Source organism: Tyto alba, unplaced genomic scaffold (genome assembly GCF_018691265.1).
Source record: "Tyto alba isolate M040663 unplaced genomic scaffold, T.alba_DEE_v4.0 Super-Scaffold_18, whole genome shotgun sequence".
NCBI lineage: Eukaryota > Metazoa > Chordata > Aves > Strigiformes > Tytonidae > Tyto > Tyto alba.
Genome location: NW_024881280.1, coordinates 30243763 through 30269958, shown reverse-complemented (window position 1 = coordinate 30269958; position 26196 = coordinate 30243763). Strand labels below are relative to the sequence as shown.

The 26196-nt window shown below is 37.1% G+C and overlaps 1 protein-coding gene across 2 annotated transcripts in view; it reads left to right on the top strand.

Annotated features, from left to right (window-relative positions):
- The window catches only part of NRDE2 (NRDE-2, necessary for RNA interference, domain containing), a 34298-nt gene that overhangs the window by 4457 nt on the left and 3645 nt on the right, over positions 1 to 26196 (top strand). The window contains exons 2-12 of one of the 2 annotated variants that reach the window (XM_033010493.2): positions 2993 to 3101; positions 5132 to 5356; positions 7462 to 7611; positions 9080 to 9542; positions 9742 to 10144; positions 13805 to 13938; positions 15882 to 16002; positions 17589 to 17767; positions 18425 to 18811; positions 19936 to 20864; positions 23086 to 23224. In XM_033010493.2, coding sequence (XP_032866384.2) covers positions 2993 to 3101; positions 5132 to 5356; positions 7462 to 7611; positions 9080 to 9542; positions 9742 to 10144; positions 13805 to 13938; positions 15882 to 16002; positions 17589 to 17767; positions 18425 to 18811; positions 19936 to 20864; positions 23086 to 23224 — 3239 coding nt within the window. Of the gene's footprint in view, positions 1 to 2992; positions 3102 to 5131; positions 5357 to 7461; positions 7612 to 9079; positions 9543 to 9741; positions 10145 to 13804; positions 13939 to 15881; positions 16003 to 17585; positions 17768 to 18424; positions 18812 to 19935; positions 20865 to 23085; positions 23225 to 26196 lie in introns of both variants that reach the window. The other variant, XM_033010492.2, reaches the window with a different exon arrangement.

Here is a 26196-nt window from a genome sequence, read left to right as displayed (position 1 = left end):
GAGCTTACTTTTTAAAAAAATGTAACCCAGTGTTTTATTAAGTGTCATGAGTTTTAGTATTAATATATTTCAGGTGATCTTTGAACCATGATTCTTAATTCAAATCAATGCAGAACTACCTTACAATAAATTTATTTCTACCAAAAAATAATATTAGTAAATTATTTATTACACATTATGAAGGGAAACAATAATTTATTAAAAAGAAAAGAAGCTCAAAGGCTACAGAGAGTATCTCTGTGCCTGAGGTATGTTATTGGAGAGCTGGCCAAAGACAAATTAGGTAAGTTTTTTTATATCTTATTTAACAGATATAATAATTTTAGGAAGAACTGTCTGGCTAATAAGTTACAGTTTTGTGCTGTTTTGTGATACACCTTTACACTAAAGATTCTGCCGACCAGTAAATTTTTCTGTTTTGCTAGGTGGATCTGGGTAATATAATGAAAATCAAAACAAAGATGGATTTATTTTTTTTTTTTTAAGGGAATTAAGTGTCATCTTTATTTCTGTAAATAAATAAAAGACTTTATGCACAGTTTAGTTGCATTTACTGAAATCTGGAGTGATCTGGACCATTGTACTTTTTCTCAATTTGTCTCTGTTTAAGGAAGACCAGAGCGTGACCAGTGGAAACACACTGTAGGACTGAAGTTTGCTCCTGTGTTCCTTTATACCCTGTCTTCATTACCAAAATGAGCAGAAATAATATAAGGAAGATAATAATTTTAAAAATCAATATCGCATTTAATAAATACACCTCAAAAATCTCATGTATAAAGCGTCTCTTGATATACAGTGTGACATATATTGAATTATTAACTCCAATTTGATTATGCAGTTATTAGGTGTATGAATTTATCTAACTTCTGTGTGTTTTAATTATGTAATGGCTACAGAACTATCCATGAGAAGCATTTTGGTATTTAATGGGAAATACTAAATACTGTTCTTCTAAGAAGTAGTTCTGATTTTAGGTTGGTTCTTAATACATCTCTTACAGGATCAAAATAAGAAATTAACTTATTGTTGCATAACACTTTATTCCCCAGCAGGGCGAATAATTATTTTGATAGGCAAGTGAAATGTTGCTTGGATATTATCCAGCATAAATCTTTCTCCTTTATGCTCACCAAAGGTTTTTGGAAGAACGCTTTGTGGTAGATTTACAGTTTTAGAATCATAGACACATCCTTAAAATGAAGGTGTTGGTGCCAGGGTAGCTTAATTGAAATTAAACAGTAGATTTTTATCATATTTTAAATAGGCAAGTAAGGATCACGGTTTTAAGGTTTCAATTTTTATTCTAATTTTACATTAACGTACATTAAGTATTTTCCTGAAAGGGGAAAAAAAAAATCTCTTGTTGATTTGCAACAAAGGAAGGTAGTGCATTTGCCTTATGTTTGGTGATTCTGATTGCCAAGCACAAGGTCACAATAATACACATATGTATTACACAGCTGAATTTTTATTTTTCAGTCTCCATCCTACATTTTGGTGAGCTGGGAAGTGGTGTGTGGCAGTGTTCTGCTGTGTGTTGGTGGGGAGCTCGTGGGAATTGTGTTTTGGTCCTGACAGTGCCATGAGTTGTGGGTTCTCTGCACAGAGGTGGAGGTTAATAGGAACCAGGGAAGGCGGCCCTCCCCAAGGGGCCTTTGGTCTTTGGTAGCAGGGACGATGTCTTGGGAAGCACGTACTGGAGCTTTGCTTGATTGTATGTACTTCTTGGTGAGTTTAACTTACTAACAAACTGTTTTGCAGCCTGCTCCATTTTAAATCCTTTTGTGGACAACAGTTCAGGGACAAGAGACAGAAGAAAGAGTTTTGGTATGAAGAGCTATTTCTGAAAGAAATACTTTAGAAGGAGGGGAGATGTATAGCTTGGCAGACAATGAGTTCATACTATTTAAGGATTAGAGGTCAGTGTAGTGAAAAGCACAAAGACAGAAGCATGACAGGAGGAACACCGAGGCAAAAATGGTTATAAAGAGCATGGAGAACAGGCAGGGAGACCAGATTTGTTCCTTTTTATCTTCTGTGTTCTGGCACTGGAGAGGCTGCTGTTAAATTCTGTGCTTATGCGAAGTAACATTTGTTTGATATGTTAGAAAATTTCACATACATAAAAGAACTCTAGAAATTACTCTGTTATAGAAGTTTTAATATCAGTAAAATTACTGCAAAAAATTCCTCCTCCGTATCCTGTCAGTATCTGATCTTATCCAATGACTGAAATGGCTGAGGTCTAGATGCAGAATGCTTAATGCTGACTAATACATCAAAATTATCATCAATTAGCCTTTTTTCACACTATTTAAAAGTCTCATGGTATTTTGGTGGTTAGAGAACTGGGAATCCAGTGACATGTTTTGACCTTGTATAAAACACTTCGTATCAGTGATGGGTGTCCCTATCAATAAAATATTGTTAAAAATGTTTTCCATACAGTGAGTATAGTACATTTTTGTAAGTTTGTGTAAGTTGTATTGCATTCATTAACTACACCTTTCATTTAATTATGCCCTTCTGTAATTTTTTCAATTTTATTCTTTAAATATATAAATATATTATATATTGTATAGAATAATAATCACTAATATATAAACCACATGAAGATGCATTAGAAGATCTTATATAATTATGCATATATAACATATTTATACAATATATAAATATATAAAGTTATTATAAAGTGTATGAAACATTATCTGCTTTCAGTATGAACTTTTAAGTATTGTTATATAGTGAGTTTTTTAAAGCTTAGATGGATGTCAGTGGAAGATTCCAGCTCCTAAATATTTTACCTCATTCGAACCTAGTATTCTACTAAATGGAAATTTCATGAACTGCTTTCTGATATGCTCAATTATTGCACATGACTTAGTGACATTTGCTGCAAATTTGGCTGTCTGCTGACTAGATTAACCCCCAACTTTAAAAAGCACATCAAGCCAATTTGTGTTGATCTCCCGCTTTTCTTTACCTGCAGAATTGGACTGGCTTAGTAACCCAAGCTTTTCTACAGAAGATGCACTATTACTGCATCAGCGTACTACAGAAGTTGCAAATCTCATCCATGATAAATCACCACTAATAAGGTAGAATATACTTCAGTATATTTTAAAATAGTCTCTTTCTTTTCTTCTGCTTATATTTTTGTTATGTGAGACCAGAATCAGGAGCTTTTGGGACTGATTTTCATTCTACTGTTCAGTATTTAAAAAGGCCTGAACTGAGTCATATATAAAAGTGTGAATAATACTTCCATGTCCTTTAACTTAAAATAACAAGAAATTATACTTATGCAATTACATTCCCATTTTCTTTTTCTCACAGCTGCATTTAAATCATTGTTCTTTTGGAGTGGAAAGGAAACTGGGTGATCATGATTCTTCACTAGCTTTTGAATGTCCTAAGCAACCCTTGAAATAATGTAAAGATTAAACATCATCTTTGTGATTTCTCTGTGAAAACTAGTTCAGTCGGCCATTTCACAGTTGAGTTTTTTACTTTCTAAAATTTAGTTGGAGATGTAATTTAATTAAATATTATATGTACCAAGTTGTGTGGCTGTGTAAAACATGCTGATCACTGAACTGTGACTATATTCTTTTACAAAAACGAGCTTCAAGCAGCCACATTTGCGAAGAACTAGTTTTAATGCCTTCACTATAATAGTTGCTATACTTGGCATATCTCCACTATAACTAGCACTTAATAATTAATGGTATAAAGTTGCAGTTGCCAGGTTCAAAAACTTAGTCACTTCTAATTTGATACAAGTGTCTGTGTTCACAATGACTGATGGCGATCATGCTAGAGAATGTCTTTTATTATAACAATCACAGCTGAATACAAATGTTTGTATGCTTTTCTTACATTTACATGTCTTGTGTGATTGAAATGCAATCACTGTTCTGTTTATCAGTCATATATTCTGCTTATATTGCTTCAAATCTTTTCAAGACTTTAATGGCATAAAACTAAGGAATTTACAAGTTACCATTCAGATAGAATGACATAGTACCCACCATATTTAGTTGATCTTTGAAAAATAATTTGTCAAAAAATAGAATACAGAGAAATGTTTGATCTTTTTGCCTGTTACTAGTGTACACTCTTAGTTCAATAAAGACTAACTACTCCAACATAGTTGGTGGGTTTTGGTTTGGTGTTTTTTTTGTTTTGTTTTGTTTTGGAGAGTGTGTATGTTTGTTTTAAAGGCCTGTTAATGGTTCTCCCATAGCTTCTTTTTTCTTAGTGCTCTTAAATAAAGTATGCAAGGTTTTTTTTTTTTTTTTTTGAGGTACCTTGCTTCTGAAACACTGCATTTTCTTACATTGGCATATCAGGAATACTGAGACTTGTCACTTCTTTCTTTTATTGAAGGATTCCAGAAAAACTGCTTAAAAAGAGCTTGTGCTTTAAGGGTTAGAGGAGACCTCCATTATTACAATTGGTATCCAGATATGGGAGTGTATGTAGCATGTACAACAATATACATGTGTTTTGCCAAAACTGTCCTTTGTGTGATCTCTCAGTAAGTCAGTTGTCTCCTGCATATGGTGTTTGTTACCATATTATATGATGACATTAATTCAGTAGTAATCAAAAATTGTTCTTTGGTGAGATTTGAATTTTTAATCTGGAAGTGATTTTAAAAGTATGGTTTTGGTATTTCTTACTGAGATCATAAAGAAACAAGGCAAAAATGTTCAGACTTTTTTCTTTTGCAGGTCACCCTGGAGGATTTTTCATCCTTTTATCTTGACCTAGGTTGACTTAGCAAAGTTAGGAAATTCTATCAGTTTATTCATCTTCTGTAATTTGACAATGATAACAGGTGGATATTTGTACAGATTGCACATCAAAATGCCTTTGACAATTAAAACTTGAAGACTGGTTGTCAGTAATTCCAGCAGCTGAAAAAGTAAACATAGTTATTATTTAATGCAGATTTATATCACTTCAGTTATATGTGTTGCTGCTAACTCTCTTCTCCAAAAATACAGGGAGAATAAAGGTAAAGAGTAGAATAATTCTGAACTGTCTTATCGTGATTTTCCTGTACAGTTCTACTACTCAGTTATATAGTTATATATAGATTTATATACTTGTTTCCAAGCAGGACTACTTCAAGATCAGAGTTGTCAGGGGAAAGTGATACAGGTGAGAGTCTGAAACAGTCAAGTAAGAAAAGGAAAAAGAAGAAGAAAAAGCATCACCACTATAAGAAGACCAAAAAAAAATCCAAAGGGGACTCCAGCAGCAGCGAATCGGACCTGGACACTAAGCACATCAGTGACAAAACCAAAGGAAGTGTCAGAAATCACGAAAAGGAAGCAGCAGCAAAGTAAGTATTTATTAGTACTATGTAAGATGTAATTCATTGTGTTCTTGTAGTTGTCTCTTCAACTGTATGAATTAAATTTTTTACCACTAGTGGGTCATTTTTTTCTAAACTGGATGACTAAACCTACATTCAAAGCAGTGAAAATAGAACTAGAACCACTTACTTAATCATATCTGAAAAACTGTGACTAAAATATTACGAAGTACTGTTGTGCAGAACAAATCATGGTATGTTGGTGATGAAATTTATTTTTGAAGACATGCAGAGGCTCATGTTGAGTTTTTGTAAGCATCTTGTTTTCTTTCATGGATCTTTTCAGAGAGTTTGGAAAGGTATAGCATGAAACTATTCTTAATTACTGCAAAAGTCTTAATAAACAGCTGTGTTTGGCTTGTAATATAACTTCTTCCTCACAGAGTTAGCATTTAATTTTTTCATCTTAAGACAAAGTTTGCTGTACAATTTAACGTTTCTTTTATGTCCAGCCATTTATTGCTCTTTGCTCTGTGCTTCATAGTTCTTGCTCATGGTACATCTAGATGGATATTTGAGTGATTGAAATTGTTTTGCTAGATCTTTTTTGTTAATTCCAGGAGCAACAAAGTGCAGTGTAATTAGTGGAGGTGTCATTTTTATTATGGAACAAGAGAATAGGTGTGTAGTGACTAGCATGATCTTTGAGCAGTAAAAGAGGTTCTGTGAACACAATGAGTATTCAAGTTTGGCATACCCAGTGGTGCTTTTCTCAGCCTGTCGGGTTTTGATCATTTCCTTCAAAGTGGCCCAATCTAAGTAGCTGTGTAAGTCACATTTCCTTGTTTCTCATCATGTTTGCTAGTTTGAGCAGCTATTTTGCCTCTCTCCGATTCCCTATTTCCTGTTTTTTCTTCAGCATTAGCAGCTCTGGCTCTAATTCACAGCACTTAAGCTGCTTCTGGGGACAGAGTGAGGATCTGGTGACATTGAGGAATTGCTGTTATAGTTGGGTGTAGTCCAGGCAGTCCTTGACTTTCCCCCAATTTACTACTTTCCCAAGAGAGATTAACCAGAAGCTGAGAGCACAGGCTGCTGGGCATGTGTCTATGCCAAGGGATCTTAACGTTGTTTCCCTGTGGAGGAATGGCAGTGGTACTGGAGGTATTGTCTGATGCCTCTAGCCGCACTCATCCCCTCCCTTACGAAGACTCGTGTTGGTTTGTGGTGGCTAAGGCTTACTTGGCAGTGAGGAAGCACAGTAAAAATCATTGGGATGCTAAGACCATTATGCTCTGCCCAGTCACTCTTGTCTTTGCTGGAAGACTGGGCTGGATGGAATGGACTCACATGCGGAACCTGGTTCATCAGCTCTTTGCTAGACAGGGCCAACCAGCCAGTGCTTTGCCTAAATTAAAGGACTGAAGTTTTTTCAGGGTGTCTGTTTTTTACTACTTTTGATAAATTGTTGATACTGAGAGAATATTGAGTTTTAAGCGGGCTGGTTTTGAAACCTGAACCACAAAATTGCTCTATATGGAATAGGTCTTGTGAAATTTTAGAAAGCTTCTTAAACGTATAAAATCAATTTACTAAGTTACATATTTGTAACATAAATTCAGGTTGGAAGTTCATAGTTATCTGCAGTTCAGCGTCAGGTGGCAATTTCTACTTAAGTTGATTTGTATAACTGTAATCCATAAACCACTTCGATGCACACTGTTTTATCAAATGCATGGGTATAATTACACCTAATCAACAGAATCCTCTTATGTTATCTTCTTTTTCTTAATTGTAGCATCTTACTGAGACAAAAGTAAACTTTAGAAGTAGTAATATATGGTTTTTAGATGATGGTTTACTAAGCTGGTTAAATCTGGTTATTACCTTTCATAATCAGAAATCCAGTTTTTGGAAGTGCAAGGGGTGTTTGTGTTTTGTTTTGCTAGTCCTGTTAGTGTATTTCTAGTTGTTTCTTTCTGAGTGTGTGACTGACTTTGCAATAATGGATCATGTACCATGGCTTTGAGTAAATTGAATTATTATGAACTACAGAAATGTAGTGTTTCCTGGGTTTTGTAAATGCGCAATATGCACACAAATGCTTAGAATATACTTTTCCTTTTCTGCAGTCTAGATAAGAAAACATCAAATCTTACCAGCAATCGCTTTGTTTGGCTTGATGATATCCAGGCATTCACAGCAGAAACCTTCAGAATAGACAAGAAACCAGACCCTGCAAACTGGGCCTACAAATCCCTGTATCGAGGGGACATAGCAAGGTACAATATGTTGGATTCTATTGGTATTTGAACTATCACAGAGTCATTATCTCAGGATTCATTAACTTGAGTGTGGTTGTGAATTTTTTGTCAAGATGAACAAATAAGATAACTGAATAGTTTATTTCAAAATTTGACTTTGCAATGGGCATAAATATTTTAAAAGGCAAAAGATACTGTGAAATAATGGGAATAAAGTGCATTATTTTAATTCTTTCTAAAAACATTGTCTAGTAGACTGCAGGCATGTGAACCTGTAGAACTGCCATCTGGAGGTGGCAGCATGGGGCAGATTCAAAAGCATGATTTTGAGGTCAGAAATCCCAGGTACTGTTACAGATCATCTTTGTGCGAGTGCCCCTTTTGATCTCTGTTGTTCTGTTTCTATGTCTGAAAGGAAAATGAACGTACTAATTATTTCATAGTAGATTTGTCAAGAGGCTTACTTGAGTAGTTTGATGTCCTTGCAAAGAAACGTGTACAGGTACTTTCTTAGAAAGCCTATTCTGTGTTGGATCACCCAGATGTTGTACCAAAGGGTATCTATCTTATGCATTGCTACATTTCAAATGAGTATAGATGAAATTGCATATTCAACATTCTTAGTGGGTTACTGGTGCTATGATGACCGTTCAGAGCATTTCCTCACATTAGCTGAGGAGTCACTAAAGGAGGCTACTGTGGGCTTCTGCATTATGTATGTACCCTTATTTCTTCATGTTCTCAAGGAAAATTGTTTACTATATATAGAACATAATTATTTGTAGAAGAAGGAGGACTTATGGCTTTATTTTTGTAGTGTATATATACCTTTGCTGTAAAATTGTGTGGTGACAATCCATTCCAGTTTTCTGCTACATTTGGATTGTCAGCTATTGTTTGAGATGAAAAGTGTTTCTTTAGTATTGCACATCACTCTGCCACTGTAATTACATTCTTGGTAATATTTTTAAATGGTATTTTTCCCTAATACATAGGATTATTGTGGCCTTTATGAACATGGTCTTTTTCCTCTCCACTTCCTCTGCCCACTTCTTGGCATATAAAATGCTTAGGGATACAGAAATATATTACTAGACTGAACTACTGGTGTCTGATTTTTCAGTTTAAAATAAGCTAATCTAAATAGCCTTAAATAGTGCTGCTGTTTGTTCTTTCTCCAGGTTTGTCTACATGACTTAAAATGATAGGAGGAAAAAAACCTTTCTTCTGCTGATCATGACAGATACTGTTGAACTCAGAGAAAGCTTAGTATGGTAATAAAAGTTGTGCTGACACTGGAAAAAAAATATAAATTGAAGTCTTAAATAAGGAGAAAGTTACCAAGTTCTTACACTTTTCAAGGTCTATGCATACATTATTTGGGTCAATTTGAATTAAAGTACTTCTTCCACGCTTTCTTTCAGAAAGGCAGTATCTTTTCTAACATGTATTTTAGAAGGTGTTTAATTGTGTTTTTCCTTCTAAGATATAAAAGGAGAGGGGAGTCCTGTCTTGGCATAGATGCAAAGAAGCAGTGTATAACTTGGGACAGTTCTGCATCAAAAAGGAAGCAATTACAGAGGCGACCTGAGCGCTACTTCACAAAGGACAATGTGAAGATGCTGAACACAGATGGGATTCCTGTTTTCAGTAAAAGTTCTCCATCTGACTCAACTGCTTTTATATCAGTTTTACAAATGGAAACTGACGATCCTTCTGACACAACAGAGGTAAATCCTCTTGGGATTTACGATCAATCAACTACCACGTGGCTGCAAGGAAAAGGGTGCAAGAGTGCAGACCATGAGCCTGGAAATACGCAACAAACAATTCAAGAGCCTGGTATAAACATTAACCCCATTCTAATGACAAAAGTGGAAGAACATAACAAGAAAGTCAGAGAAAACCCACGAGATATTAATGCTTGGATGGAATTTGTTTCTTTTCAGGTATGTGTTCTGACAGACCTGGTTGCTTATTATAAGTAATAAATATATGAACATTATATTGTAGCTTCATTTGTTTAGGACTGTGTATCTTCTGTTGGTGAAGAACGAGCTGTTAATTAATCTTCACAAATGTCAACATTCTTGTGATTCTAGTGATGATTCTTCCTAATGTTATAATGATTTTTCTTTTTGTTTTAAGGATGAATTGATGAGAGGACCTAGCCCATATGCCAGTAAGGGAGAGCAGGAAGTAAGAAGAAAATCACTGAAGTTAATATTAGAAAAGAAACTGGCCATTTTAGAGAGGGCAATAGAAAGCAATCCAGGTAATGTTGATCTGAAACTTGCCAGGCTGAAGCTTTGTGCGGAATTCTGGGAACCACCAGCTTTGATCAAAGAGTGGCAGAAGCTAATTTTCTTACATCCCAACAATCCGGAGCTGTGGAAGAAATATCTCCTGTTCTGTCAGAGTCAGTTCACTACCTTTTCTGTTTCAAAAATCAATAGTCTCTATGGAAAATGTTTGACTACACTGGCAGCTGTACAAGATGGCAGCATGGTATCACATCCTCTGCTGCCTGGCACAGAAGCCGCTATGCTAGGTAAGGTTCTTTCTATTTCCTCTTATGGTCAGAATGGTCTTCATAGGAGTTGACTGCATTCTCTATAAGAATAGACTTCCCTGTGTATTACAGGAAGTTTTTATTCTCTTCAGAATGCCTGGCATCCTGATTTCTTAGCTGAGAATTAAAGTAGATATTCCAACCAAATATGGATATAGCAGATGCTTTTCTTCCCCAAGAGAGTTTGTGATACAACATCCAGTAAAGACTAATGTGCAGAGTGGTTTACAGTACAAATGTCAAGTCTGGAGAATTGCAGCCAACAACTGAGAGATGTGCTTTTATCTTTGAAAATTGTTTATTAAAAAAAAAAAAAAAGTTGGTTTGTGAAAGAATTATCTCTTGTTCAAAAGCTTTATAGCTAATTACTTTAATTCAGAAAAGAGAAGGGACATGGGAAGTCAGATGTGAAGTTTTCTTGATCATCCCAGTTTGTAGATGGGGAATGCTAATCTGTAACACCAGGTGATCGTGCCTTTTGTATTTATTGTATGCGTATATCTACCACTTATAATTTATTATAAAATTATCCCTGGAAGGAAAATTAGTGAGATGGTTAAGATGCTGGACTGGATCCAGGGAAGAAACAAGTTCATGCTCAGTCCTGGCATGGGCTTTACATTTACTTGGAGCTAAATGACTTAACCTGTCCCATTTCTGTTTTGTTTCTCTGCCTCGGGGCAGGGGGGAGGGGTGTCACTGTGGTTATTAACCTATGAATACACTAAGGAGTGGGGAAATACTAGTGTTACCATGAATATGTTTGTTTTTTTCTTTTAAAATCTGTTTTAAATCTAGAAGAGACTGTTACAAAGCAGTCCACAATTCTTCACGTGTAGCATAGTCCAAGGAACCTCTCTTTTTAATCCAAGTCATATAACTGCTGTTTGGGCAATGATGTTATCTGTTATGCAATATCCAGATTGAGATGCTGGATTACAAATTAGTTTCAGGTGTTAAGATCTCTTATGGTCTTTGGTTGATTCATTTTGGATCAAACACTGGAAAAAGTGCTGTAAAATAAAATTCCTGTTCTGGCAGGCGAGTATTGTACTGCCTCATAGATTCTAATTGCTTCTTCTGTCTCTGATTTCCAACACTTCGGTCACTTTGTACACTAACCACAATGAATGATTCTCAGGACAAATGTTTTATTCAACATCTACTTTTTCAAACAGGAAGGTCTTTCTTTCATTTTGTTTCCCTGCACAGAACATATTTGACTCATTAAATACTGTTCGTCAACTGCTATGAGAAAATTGTTTTTTTAATAGCGTTTCTTTAACTAGTTAACTATATTAGATCAATTGACATTTTTCAAAATACTTATTTTCTGACAATGTCTATAGATAGGTTAAAATGACAATGAACTCAACTTTGTGTTTCTGTTCTACTCTTAGTGTCTTTTTTCTGTATTAAGACTACAGTGATTTGTTCATGAACACTGTTGAGAATTTGGGTTTTGTTGTTGGCTGTTTGTTTTTTTTTTTTTTTTTTTTTTTCTCCCCCCTTTGGATTGCAAATGATAGGAATGGAGAAGTTTCCAGTGAGGAGACTTACTGATTTGAGATTTTTTTTTTTTTTTTAACTGACTCAATTATCTAATTATTGGGCTGCATTTGAACTGTCAATGTACTTATTAGGAAGATTACCAAATTGTTCATTAAGATAAGTATACAAAGAGTTTCACTAATTAATTATGAGGTGAGCAGTGTAGATGTATGGTAGGCTTGTATCTTCAACCTTTGACCTTTGCTAATGACAAAATGTATGAGCTAATTTTAAATAGTGGTGGACTATGCCATCTAGTGTTCAATTCAGTACACAGTATTATCTGCTTGGGAATAGGTGGTTGTTTTTTTTAAAACATGAAATTTAAGAAAGCAGGTAAAAATCTAGATCAGTTTTTACTTTAATTTTGAGATAACAATTCATAATATTTTAAATTTCCTAGAAGCTGTTAATATAAAACAGGTAAATATAAACATTGTCAAATTTTGCTGTGGAAAGGGAATCCTATTTTTCAAAGTATACTTACTGGTTGGGGAGAAACATCCTTATCATTTAGGTCAGTTCAGCTACAGAAGTGTCTTAGCATCATGGACTGAATTAAGTATGTGTTTATGCTGTTTTCAGCTTTTACCACAAAGAAAATGCTGATTTTTGCATTTTTTCAAATATATTTTTCTTTTTTCCCATGCAGAAAATCTTATTCTATAATTTACAGTTTGGTAGCAAGTCCTGATGAGATATTCTCTACACTCAGACTATTTTAATTAAAGCTCATCTGTTGGAAGCTGAGAAACTAGGAAAGGACAACTTTTTCGGTGTCAGTTGGACACAGGGCCTAAATTGCTTAAAGTACTTTGGAAGATTCTGTTATATACTTAAACATATGTTTTATAGTTTAAATATCTTCAGAAATCTCAGAGTCTTTGCTATCAGAAACGATCATTGACGTTGCAGGAAAATTGGATGAAATGCCTAGTTTCTGTATTATAGTTGTATTCAGATTCTTATGTACACACATCTGATGTAAATCTGAACACAGGTAAAATGAGTAAATAATTTGCCACTTCTTAATATTAAAAAATAAGATGATCATTAGAAGCAGTTGATGTTGACCTATATTGTTACATGTGTGTATCTAGACACTTAAATACTTCGGTTGTTTAAAACCCTCCAAAGCCAGTGCATTTAGTGAAGCAACAATAGCTTCTGAATAACTGAATAACAGTTTTCAAAACTAACTAATTAATTAATTAAGTCTTGATTTATGAGTTTTGGGGTTTTTTGCAAGCCAATTAAGATTATTATTTAAAGCAGTTTTGTTTTTGAACATCCACTGTTTTGTTGAGACTTGAGTGTAATTTGGAGTGATGGAATATCTCTGAAATGTCCTTGAACTGCCTAGTAATAGAGGTGTTTATAATGCCTGTTATTTCTCTAGCTCTTTGATTTAAGACTCTGATTGCAAATATATGAGTAGAAAAACTCTGAGGCTTTGCTTCTCTTTTTAAGCTGAGACTTGACACTCACTGTGTAGTAGGGATATGGCAGCGATTACAGAAGTAGTTTGTTGAAGAGCAAGGGATAGGACTTGACTCTACTTTCAAGCAGTAATACTTCACCCAAAAGACTGGACTCTCTTAACTGAGTTCTTATGTACAGGAAAAGAAAATGGGAATGACAGTTGGAATGAAAGTGGTATATTACCAACGTATTACCAAAGTAACTATCTCATGCAAAAATGAGGCAAAAAGGATTTTTGTTGTAATCACTTACTGTGTGAATTGTAATAGTGCCCAGCATCTTCAAAGAGGGCAGTGACCCACTCTGACAGATGTTGGATAAACTGAAGTTGGGACCATTGCATATAAGTTATTCATCAACAAGGATGGTGCATGTGCGGTATGAATAAAAAGTCATCTCTCTGGCACATTTGAAGTGGCAGGTCTTAAAGTTAATTAAACTGTAACAATTTTGACATGTTAGTTACTCCCTGTGTCTTGGATCTTAATACTGTTCCAAAACAATTATGCTTTACAGCACTTCATGTATGTCTTTTGTATATTTGTGGGCTGTAATAAAATGCAACAAAATTTGAAATATTAAAATTTTATCTTCTTTACTTTACAGCAATATTTATTCAGCAGTGCCACTTTCTGAGACAAGCTGGCCATTCTGAGAAAGCAGTGTCTTTGTTTCAGGCTCTGATTGACTTCACCTTCTTTAAACCTGACAGTGTAAAAGATCTGGCGACAAGGGGACAGGTAACAATTTCCATTTAAATGGGTGTGTGTCTTTGTGCATTAGAAAGAATGCTGTAACAGGAAAACGTTGATGAATTTTCACGGACATAGGGAAATATTTTTGATTCACAACTTACTTTGTGGTTCTTCAAGGTGATGCTTGTATTGGAAAAATGCTTGTGGGACAACATGCCAAATGGCTGCTTCTACTGCATATAATAGAAGTGTGATAACCTGTCATTTAATGTTGTCTTTTTTACCAATTAAAGGTGGAAAAAAATGAGCTGGCTGACCAATGTCTGTGTCTAATTAGCACTTCCACTGCTTCTTTTCCACCAAAACTGCTGTTTTGTTACTGCTGATGAAGAAAGATGATAGGACCTATAATCTTTCTGGTTTAGACAGTTCTTGCAAACATTTCTTAGTCTTCGTTATTTGTTGTTTTCAGTAATTCTTTGATGGCTACATTAAGAACCTTCATCCTTTAAAGTATCTTTTATTTGACCCATGAGATTCCATTCAGCTTATTCTGTTAAAGTCCTAAATCACTTTTTCTCTGTTTTGCTCAGGAAAATGTTGAGTGTGCACCCCGATAATAATAAGTTAACGTTTAGAGGGGACTGTTGCCAGTGTAGCATCATCCCACCGAATGGGTGGGAGAGCTGCTTCCTTTTTAATGTGTGGTGGGGAGGGCCACCAGCCAGGCAGCTGGGCTACCATAGAGGACAGAAAATGAATTTCTTTCTATTACCTGCACCTTCTTCCCCAGCAACCACCACTGACACTCCATTTCTTGCTCTCTAGATTAGTGCTGTTACCCACCAGTAGAGCAATCTTTAGTTTAAATAATAGTGGTGTCCTCTTAAAGAGCCATACATTTAGAGCTAATCATAATTATCATTCAGGATATGGGAGATTTGGTATTGTCACACAGATGAAGCTCGAGTTATACTTCCAGTCATTTGAAAAACTGCAAGATTATCTGTAGTGTTTAAAAACTCTTAAGAAAGCAGGATGAAAAGGAACGTCAGTTTAAAAGGGCAGTGTTTATGTTGGAAAGTGCAGTTCTTGAAAATAGGAAAATGCCAGATTTACAGCTGATCACACATTCTGCCCTCTTACAGAAGCGTTATGACTCAATCTTGAATTACTTGTTTCCGTACTGTTTTCACAGATCACTTTCTCACTTGGAGCAAAGAATAAATCTATGAGGAGCAGAATTAGATTTTGCAGTTGCCGTAAGCCCTGCATTTTCTCATAATGCCGGTGCTTGATTTTTCTTAGAGTAAACTGTATTGTTAATATTTATATTAACGGTCACACCTCAGTATCCAATCCAAGGTTTGGCACACAGCAGAAACACATAACAGGAGAGACATGGTCATTAGAGCTAAGTGTACACAAAGTGGGGAGGCATTGATGAATCTGAAAATAACAGATTGCATGGAGGCAGTGACAAAGTCAGGACTAGAACCCTTTACTTCTGGTTCACTGGACAGTGCTGTGAAGTTGTTGACTACCCTGAAACTTGAGAGTGGAAAGGCCTTCTCATCTTCAGTCCAGTCATAGTTATGTCCAGCTGTAACACTTTGATTTGACCCCAGGTGTATGATTGTCTGAATTATCATTTCATTAGTTAAATTCTTCGTGGTCCCGTGGAAGATAGGGAGGAGGGGAGATGTGGTTTCTGAAAGCCACATCCTGAGGACTTTGGATCCTTATCCTTGAAGAGTCTGTATAGGACTTCTGGCACAAAAGTATTTTGCTTTCTTTAAAGCCTAATACCTTTTAAAAAACAATCTCTATAATAATAATAAGATCTGGTGTCTTCAGGTACAGAGGTTGCACCCAGGTAAGTGATTGTAGGGTTTGGAAAACCTAAGTTGACCCACGCAGTGTCTGTACAACAGCAAAAATTACTTTTCTTTATGCTTGGTTTTGGTTCCCCCTGCCCAAAACAACAGGTGGAATTCTTTGAACCCTTTTGGGATAGTGGAGAACCACGAATTGGAGAAAAAGGAGCAAGAGGCTGGAAAGCATGGATGCACCAACAAGAAAAGGGTGGCTGGATTGCTCTTAAGGCAGGTATGCCTGTGTCAATATGTGTAGTTGTGTGTGCATGTGTTGTTGTAAACATTCTGATTCGAATGGTACAGGCTGTTTCTTCTCATGTTCTTGTGTACAAATTTTTAAAACTATTTACCAAGATTAAGATAAAATATATCACGCTTCATTGGGAAAAACATGTGTTGAGTGTTCTGTGTATGGTATTGTTTATGGAATATTGTTGTCCTTATTAAGGATGAGAATTAAGGGAGAGGATGGCATATACTCCAGTCTGTGCTGAAAAGGCTAAAGGTGTGCGTACTTGGTTGAGACCCATGCCTGTCTAAAGTGGAAGGAAGGTACTTGCCTTAAGACCCTTTCATCATATTGGTAGACTAGTTGGGATTATAGTATTAGGTGATAGTTGCCTCAAGGATGCTTAGCTTAATGACTCTTTATAGAATAAGATTTCAGTTTCTTATAGCAAATATATAGTAGAAATAGGAGGAAAACTTTTATTTTCTCTTTGTGATGCAGAAAACAAAGAAATTGCATCTTCACTTGGCTGGAGTGCTTCTGGGTGAACAGGGATGCAGAAAATGCCTCTCTGCTGCTTAGTCCAACCTTGTCTTCTGGTCTGTAGCGTTTCCCTTAATGTCAAGGACTATTTCTCAAACAGATACATCCTGAAGGGAAGCAGGGGGCTGGAATGCGTCTAACCAAAAATGAGCTGTCTCTGCTTTTGCTGCTCCTGCTGCTGTAGGAACTCTAATGAAGCAAGTTTGGCTCTGCTTTTAGTAAACAAAGGAACTGAAAAATGATCCTGCGCTTCCCTTGTCCCTGGACTAAGATGGAATTTCCTTGTCCCTTAACTGGGGTCAACAGTTTCACTGCTGATGGCAGTAGACGTTTCGCCCACAAATTGAGTATAGAGAAGAGGACCACTGCCAGTCTTGGGCAGGTCCAGCATCAGTGCTTTTCCCTATGTGTGTCAACTCTGAAAATTCAGATGCAATCTATAATTGAGTGTAATCTCTAAAACTGTAAATTTTTTTCAAGCTTCGTTTAGATCATGGAAATGCTGTTGTTTTTCATAGAGTTGCTGACTAAAGGAGATGCTATAGATTGCAAAAAACAGAGAGTAATAATCTTGCCACCACCTGTTTGTTTTGCCTGAAATTGAAGAACGAGGAGTGGGAGTGTTACACCTAATTAATGGCAAATATCAGGATTAAGAATTTGGAGGTGGCATAGAAATGGCCTAATTTTTGTACCAAAAAAATAGTGCAGGTAATTATAAATTTTGAGGACTTTTTTTCCTCAACAACAAGAAAGAAAAAAGTATTTGAAAAATCTCTACAAACTTTCCCTTAGTTTACAGGTGCTTAACAGTTTCAGCACAGAATTAATACGTTGCTGTCACAGGAAAAGTATGCTAATTGTACCTAGTGTCAAAACCCAGAACTGTGCTGTGGAAATTTTCAGCTCAGTTTTGTGTCTGTTTTATTAACGCTGTATTTACATTTTTACAGTAGGTAAATTGTATGTCAAGTTAGACCTTTGGATTTGGTGGATTAATTTTTCTTTAATAATTATGTGTGTGTGTCTTGATTTGGTTTTAGATGATGATGATGATGATGATGAAGAGATAGATGAGGATCAAGAAATAAAGGATAAAACTCTCCCAAAGTGGCATATTTGGTTGGATATTGAATATTCTCGTGAAGCAAGGCACTGGTTACCTTGGAGGCCAGACAAGACCAAAAAGGAAACTGAAGAGGATTGTGAAGATCCAGAAAGACAGGTCATTGTGATATGATAAAACAAGGGGAGACGATAAGACAGATTATCCTTCCAATCGAATTCATGGGTCTTTTAGAGGAGTAATCCTTTTCTTCATTTGGAAAAAAATATTTTCTTTGTTCGGAATTCAAAATTTACCTGAGGTTTTGTGCTGAGACTTCTGAAATCCATGGGAAGCTCATAGTAAACTTCAGAAGGGGCTGTAGGCAAATAGTTTGTCTTTGCTGTTCTGTGATTTCTCTCATCTGTATGTGGAAATGTCACAGAAATCTGTGTTTAAGAAGATACATGCCTTAAGTAAACCAGAGAGTTTGTTTTCTTCTTGGGAGATAGGTCAAGTCAGACACTGATTTTCAAATACAGATGTGTTAAATGGCCCAACCAATAATATCTTTGAGACCTCCATTGTGTAAATTTTCTGTGGAGGTCTTTGATACTCAAGGGCAAAGAAATCTCTTGATAGCAAAATTACAGTCTGACTGGAAGAACACGTCGCTTGTTTAACTTGCCTGTTTTTAATTTGAATGACATTCTGTTACCATTTAATAGTAATTATAATTCTTTATTGACTTGAAAAGGTTCTTTAATTACAGAAATTTTGCTAATTTTATTTGATTGCATAAATTAATGGCGTTTATTTGAATTTGGATTTTTTTAGGTATTATTTGATGATCTTGGACCGTCTTTAATCCAGCTTTCTAATCCAGATCTTCAGCATCAACTACTGTACTCATTTTTGCAATTCCTGGGAGTTCCATGTACAAGTAAACTCTTTCCTTCCAACCTCTATATTGCCATGGATGAAAATAACATCTTTGACAGTGTGCTTTCTGATGAAAAGCCACTGACTTCTGTTGATTTTCCACTTTCTGGATTCAACAGTATTGGCCATATGGACACGATGCTACGAGCAAGACATCACATAGGCCATTATAAAGAGGGAGAGGAGTTTATACAGAATGTTTTTCATGTTCTATTCCTGCTGTTATCAGGAAAGGAAAAATCTAACATATCCATGTGTTGGCTACAGTATGAAATATCTAAGGTAATGAGGAATCTGTGTATAAACATGTTTGTGATTGTGGCTTTCTTGGGTATTCATGTTTATATTGAACTAAAATAAATATTAATGAAAATTAAGTCTTATAGGACTAAGTATTCAAATCAGAAAATGCCAGTTAAATTGCAGTGGAGGTAAAAAAAAACAAAACCAAAAACAAACAAAACCAACAACAACAAAAAAAAAACACCACCACCACCAAAAAAAAAAAAACACCAAACCAAAAACAAAACAAAAACCAAACAACTTTTTTCTTCAGTACATGTTACACAGTGGCATACATGTAACAAAATATTTTTTGCTGTTTGGATAAATGTTATTACATGATACATTGTATGCTAGACAGGAATGAATGAAGTGATTTTTAACAAGGCAAAGTGAGTCAGACAAGTACTTTTACCAATCTAAGTGCGTAATTCTCAATACCATGATAAGAGCACCTTATCAAGAAACTTAGTACTTCCTGTACAAGTTACATTTGTAGTGTTATTGAAGGAAGTAACATCTTACCACTTGAATATGGATTTATTTAAGTAAAACTGCTCTAATAGATACCCGCAAAAGGTGAGAGTCCAGGTTGTCTTTCTAATGCTTCAGAAAGCTTGGTATTGTGTCTTCTTATGGAGAAGTTCTCTGTCTCTTGCCCAACTACTACCTGACCAGAAGATCTCCTATAATCTTCTCATCCAGTCTCCGTATTTGTCTGTCAGCACATTTCCTGCTGTGAAAAGCTACTTGGATGTTTAATTGTGCTAGTCATAAGTTGCATCTGGCCAGACTGGATCATTTATTTTCCTTTTCTCAACCATTACAAGTTAGCAGCTCTTTAATTGAGCAGTTGGCTTTTTAAAAGAGTGAAATTGGATATTACTTAATGGCAGTGGCAGGAGTAAGAATAGGCTATGTAGTTTGGTAATGTTGGAGGGAGCTGACAACAGGCAGTTGTGACAACTTACAGTACTCAGTTACAACAGATCTGGCTGGTGGTGAAATATGGAACAATATGAAAACAAACACAATAATGAAAATAAAAAGTGCTGTGAGGTGGTGGTTTTTTCCTTTCTTCTCCTACCCTGCTCAAAATATGTTCTGTTTATTCTCCCCTGCAGGTAGTTCAGTGTCTCCAAGCAAAAAAGAAAAAGAAGCTGAAAGCACAAGGGAGGAAGAGTAAAAAGTTGGCCAAGAATCTCCTTAAAACACCTGACAACCGAAACCACCTTTCTCTCTGGAAGCTCTATGCCTACCTAGAATGGCTGCTTGGTAACACTGATGATGCCAGGAAGGTATTCGACACAGCTCTTTGCACAGTAGGGACCGGAGGGCTGAAGAGTCCTCAGCTCTGCAGCCTCAGTCTGCTTTATGCTCAGCTGGAAGTGGAACTACTAGAAAGTCTAGAAGGAGCTGTCATGTCACGTGCTGTTCATATATTGACCAAATTGGCTGAAAGTGGACCATACGTGCCCTATAGTGGGCAAGTGTTATCTGTGAGTGTCTTGAGAGCTCGTAAAACGTATGAGCATGCACTGCAAGATTATTTAAGTAAAACTCCAGTTTCTGATCAGGATCGGGTCAGTGATGCTAATCAGCTGGTTAACTTGGTTGGTTGTTACGCACTGTTCCAGTATTTGACTGTTGGCATTGATGCTGCAGTACTAATATATGCACAGACTTTGGAAAAACTTGAAGCTTCTGGTCCACAGAAATGTGAAAATACTGGAGAGAATTTTGGCATTCAAAATTTTCCCACTGCTCTTGAAGCTGTCACGCTGCTGCATACAAATTTACTCAAATTCCACATGAAAATCGGTGTTTATCCTTTGAATCCTCTGCGAGAAGCACTAATGGAGGCTCTGAAACGGTATCCTAGCAACCAGTCTCTTTGGAGGTCATATATCCACATCCAAAGGAAGTCTCACAGTGCTAGCAAAGCGCGAAGGTTTTTTGATGGTGTCACAAGGTCTACTAACTCTTTAGAGCCGTGGCTGTTTGCAATCCAAGCAGAGCAGATGAGGAAGAAACTCACTGAGGATGTCCAGAGGTAATATCTTGCAGCTCCTTATGGTTATGTTTTTTTTTTTTAATCTGTTGAAACACCTGACAGAGGAGAGAAAATGCTATCATAGTTCTTATTTTGCAGATGAAGAAGCTGTAGCTAGGGAAGGTTATTTGTCCAAGATTGAACAGTGAGTCAGTGGCAGAATCCTGAGTAGAATTAAAGACCTAGGTGATAGCCTCACGCCCTTTCTACTGGTTCAGATTGTGTGTTGCTTTGCATTTGATTACTCACTACTGACATCAAGGTGGTACGCATTTCTTTAAGTAATTTTTAAATAACAGAGCCTGCTTAGATGGCCAGGGTAGACACTGTGAGCTTAGAAACGGCTGCATTTTAATGCTACAGCAATAAGGAGCGTAATACAGAGCTACACTGCAGTTTCTGACTGAGCTCACTGCCCTACTTTACTCCTGGATCACAGAATACAGTTGTGGCAGATCTGTTGCCATAGTGAGTACTTGACAGTTTAGTTTTCATATGGTGCTGTTGCTAGGTAGAAGACACTGGAAACTTCCTGAATTTGCAGTGTGGTCTGGGCTCACATTTTTTTGCTACTGGGAAAGGAGGAAGGGGTGGGAGATGCAGGGAGCAGAAATACGTGTTCATTCTTAAAGCTTAGTCTCTAACTGTTTACCCGTTGCTTGTAGCTACCTATCCACTGTTACCTACATGTCTCTAATAACACTGGCAGCTTGGTTCTTTGTGTCTGCACATAGCAACAGAGATTTCTAGGAAAATGTTATCTGGAAGCTTTACATAGCTGTAAGCTTACAATATTCACACTTGATATTACAGAATTATCAGTATGCTTTAAAATGATGGTGCGCCCACTGCTTTGATTGCCACAGTCTGGCAGCAGGCATGCATACATGAGTGACATTCCTGAGCTGTCAGTGTATGTCATCCTAAACTGTAGTAAGAATTCTACAGCCACCAAATGTACAGGAGGGTTGTAATTTGATTTACTGTTAATTACGGACTGACACTATGATAGGTTTTCATTATTGTTACTGGAAACTGATACTAAAATTCCAGAATGATGATTTTTCTCTGTGACACTTAGCTCCTTTCCTGACCGTACTCTGCTAGCACAGCCTTTCCTGTAGGTTACGTTTGTGTAGGGACGAGTTGGATGTTGCAAGAGCAGAGGTGAACTGCTGTAACAGAGATAAATGGCCTGTCAGCCATGCATAAAACTAATGTTTTGTGATGTTGTGACAAACTAAGAAAATGTCTGTGCTATGTGTGACTATTTCCTATTCTGTTTTTTATTTCTGCTTGTTTATGTGCATGGAATTCATTTAAAGAAATGAACATGAAGGGTAAAACTATAGCACATATACGTCACTGTGAGGTACAATGCTTCAAATGTTTGACTCAATGCAGATTAGTTTACATCATTTTCCTTGATGGCAAAGGTTAAGATGAGAGGAAACATGACCTCAAAAACCCTTGAAAAAATAGGTAATTTAGGAGCAAGTGTTAAGGGTGGCAGGCTAAGAGAATGGATTACAGACAGAAGTGATGTTGCTATGAGTGCTCCAGGCTTAAGCATCAAAATTAACCAAGTATGTATCAGCTGTAGACACAAATCAGTGCTTCAGTGAAAAATAGATACCTGCTTTTGTGTTATACCTGCAACTTAGGGCATTTGAATTTCTGGCTGAAAAAGAAAATTATTCTTGTAATCATGGTTGAGACCCAGAGCTGTAATCTGGGCCTTGATCCAAGACCAACATACAGTCTAAGGTGACAGGTAAATTTGAAACAGAAGAAGGTTTGCTGGCCTAGACTTGAATTTTGTTTGAGCTGCTATGCCAAGCTTGGAATGATAAATGATCTTGAATGAAGACTAAAATAAATGTTTTAAGGTCATATGATAGTGGATTATTGTACCCAAAGAGAAATTGTCTCTTCCGGTTGGACAGGGTTAATTTTTTAAGGTGCTAGAAGAATTTTCAGAAAAAATACCTCATTTATCTTTTTTAACTGATTTTACTATTTAGAAATGTGTTGATTAGATTAGCAAATGCTAAAAATCTGGTTTATAACATTCGGAGTTTGTAGCATGAAATGCAAAAACCTGGCTATATACAGTGCTATGAACAGAGACAATATGTTGATCTTTACCCTCTCTTACCTGGATGTGGTCCTTTAACTTGGATTTAAGGGATTGTGATTTATTTTTTCCTCTGTGTTTCAGGGCAGATGTTGGTGAAATACATTCTACTATTCCTGAAACTGGGTTAACAAATCGGATTATAGCTCTGTTTGAACACGCAGTTCAGAGTGAAAGTGGTGCCCATTGCCCACTGCTGTGGAGAATGTACTTGAACTTTCTGGTAAGAAGAGCATTGGTGTTCTGGTTTTGTTTGGCTTTTTTTTTTTTTTTAACCATATTTGGAATTTCTCCAACTACCCACTTCAGGTTTCTGTAAGGAAATTATAAAGACTTTTATATTTCAGTCAAATCTAGATCTTGATTTTGTATAACTGCCCAGAATCACAGAATGGTTGAGGTTGGAAGGGACCTCTGGCGATCCTCTGCTCCAACTCCAGTGTTCAAGCAGGGCCACCTAGATCCAGTTGTCCATGAGAATGTCTAGCTAGTTTTTGAATATCTCCAAGGACGGAGACTCCATAACTCACTGGGCAACCTATGCCAGTGCTCGGTAACCCTCACGATAAGAAAGCATTTCCTGATGTTCAGACAGAGCCTCCTGTGTTTCAGTTTTTGCCCACTGCCTCTGATCCTGTCGCTGGGCACCACTGAAAAGAGCCTGGCTCCCTCTTTACATCCTTGCTTCAGGTATTTATGTATACTGATAATATCCCTCTTGAGGCTAAACAGTCCCTGCTCCTTCAGCCTCTCCTCACATGAGAGATGCCCTAGTCTCTTAGTCATCTTAGTGGCCCTTTGTTGGACTCTCTCCAGTACATGCATGGTGCATCCCATCAGGGCTCATGGACTTACGCATGTCCAGTTTGCTTAAGTATTCGCTGACCTGATCCTCTTCAACAAAGGGTGCATCTTCCTTGCTCCACCCTTTCCCCCTGGTCTCTGGGACCTGGCATTCCTGAAGGCCAGTGTTGCTACTAAAGACTGAGGTAAAAGTGGCTTTCCATACATCAGCCTTTTCCATGGCCCGTGTAACCAGGCCCCCTGTCTCATTCAGCAGTGGGCCCACATTTTCCCTACCCTTCGTTTTGTTACCTCCGTACTTACAGAAGCCCTTTTTGTTGTTTTTGACATCCCTTAGCAGGTTCAATTCCAATCAGTCATTAGCTTCCCTAACTTCATCCCCGGAACAACTTCCAGATCTGAGTTAGTTTTGTGTGGTTTTGATTTATGTTGGAATAATGAAGATGGTAAAAAGACTGTTCTATATAGGCCCTTCAAATATTTTCTTCTCTATTTTCTCCATACTATAAACAGTTTCCCAGACTAAGGTATTTTGATTGTCATTAGAGCAAGCAGGGTGCAGTCCACATGCAAAATAAATGCATGGTAGGGAAAACGTAGCTATAGCTTTTATAACTTGCCTTGGCTTTCCACAATCTTTTTTAATATTAAAAGCTGCATATAAAGGTTATGCTAAATGGCATTGCAGAATAACACCAAAAAGCAATAAAGTTTGTTTCTTCCATAGTTCACCATGGAAGCACATAAATAAAATCAACTTCACGTAGGCAGCTTTGTCATCTTGGTTCTTTTCTTGCTTTTCCAAAGAACAATATGGAAGATGAAAAAACAAAAGAAATGCTTGGAACTTGTGTAAAGGGAATTTCATTCCAGAGTATTACTCCTCTGCTCACATCTTCTGGTGTAATAAGTTGTCAGAGGGGAACAGCAGTTAGCAGGCTGTGAAATATAGAGGATGCAGGGGAAGGAGAGACTCTTGTGTTTGAGAAGATCTCCTATGTGGGACTGTTACTGTGACCATTTCTACACAAACGCATGCTTGTAAATGTTTTATACAACTTTGTGCATAGGAGGAATGTACAATTGAATTGCTGTTACTCTTTACAAACTACTAATGAGACTCCAGTAATCTAACATAAAGTCACCCAGTGTGTATTTTATCCCTAATGATTCATTCATGGAAGGTATCTTTCACAAGAAGGAATATTTATTAGATGCTAATAAGATGGAGGAAAATAATACTTTTACAGTAGTAGCTTTGAATAACATTGTTCAGAGAAGCAAAATCAATTAGAAACATTAAAATTTTCAGATACAGTCATAGAAGAAGCTGTGATTGTCTAGTATTACCCTGAGTTCTGTAGATCTCTGTTTTTCCTTTGGGTGTGTCTGGATATTCAGTCTGGTATTTTGGGCAAAAGCTTCTCACTGTTTAAAAATACAAAGCTTTTATATAGATTTTGAAACAAATTATTTCTCTTAAATTCCTATTTACTTTTTATGAAATCATGCTTGACCAACCTGGTAGCCTTCTGCGATGAGATGACTAGCTCACTGGATGAGGGGGGCCAGCAGTGGATGTTGTTTATCTCAACCTCAGCAAGCCTCTTCCACTGCCTCCCACACCACCTTCACAGACAAGCTGAAGCGTGGCGTGGGGAAGTGGGCCGCGGTCTGGCTGGGCTGCCAGGCTCCGGGGTAATCGGCGGTGGGAACTCTGGTGCGGCTGTGCCCCGGGGGTTGGAGCGTGTGTTGTACAGGGAGAGGCCGGGAGGCTCGCGGTTGTTGAGCCTGGAGAAGTGAAGGCTCCTGCAAGATACTGTCAGCGTATAGGAATACCTCATGTGAGGGTGTGAAGACAGAGCCAGACTCTTCTCAGTGCTGCCTAGCGACAGGACAAGAGGCAATGACCACAAATGGAAATACAGAAAGTTCAATTTAAACATGAGAAAAAGCTTTTTTTACTGTGATGGTGATGAAACACTGGAACAGGTTGTCCAGAGGTTATGGAGTCTCCATCCATGGAGGTACTCAAACCCCAACTGGACATGGTTCTGAGCAGCCTGCTTTTGCTGACCCTGCTCTGACCAGAGGTACCAGAGGGGTTGGAGCAGACGGTCTCCAAAGGTCCCTCCCAACCTCTGATTCTGTGAGAAGCTTAGAGGCAGAATGCTCCCGACAGCTCTTCGCAGAGCTGCAGAAGATGTGCACGTGTCTTAGTGCGCAGCTCTGACAGCGCTTGTTTGCAGTAAGTGAAATGCACTGCTGTTCAGTAAAGGGAGATCGTGACACCAGAACAGCACAAGTTTCTACCACCAGTGTATCAATAATATGAAAAAGAATTTCTAGATTTTAAGAATTGATAAGGAAACCTGCTAATTTTCAGCAGCA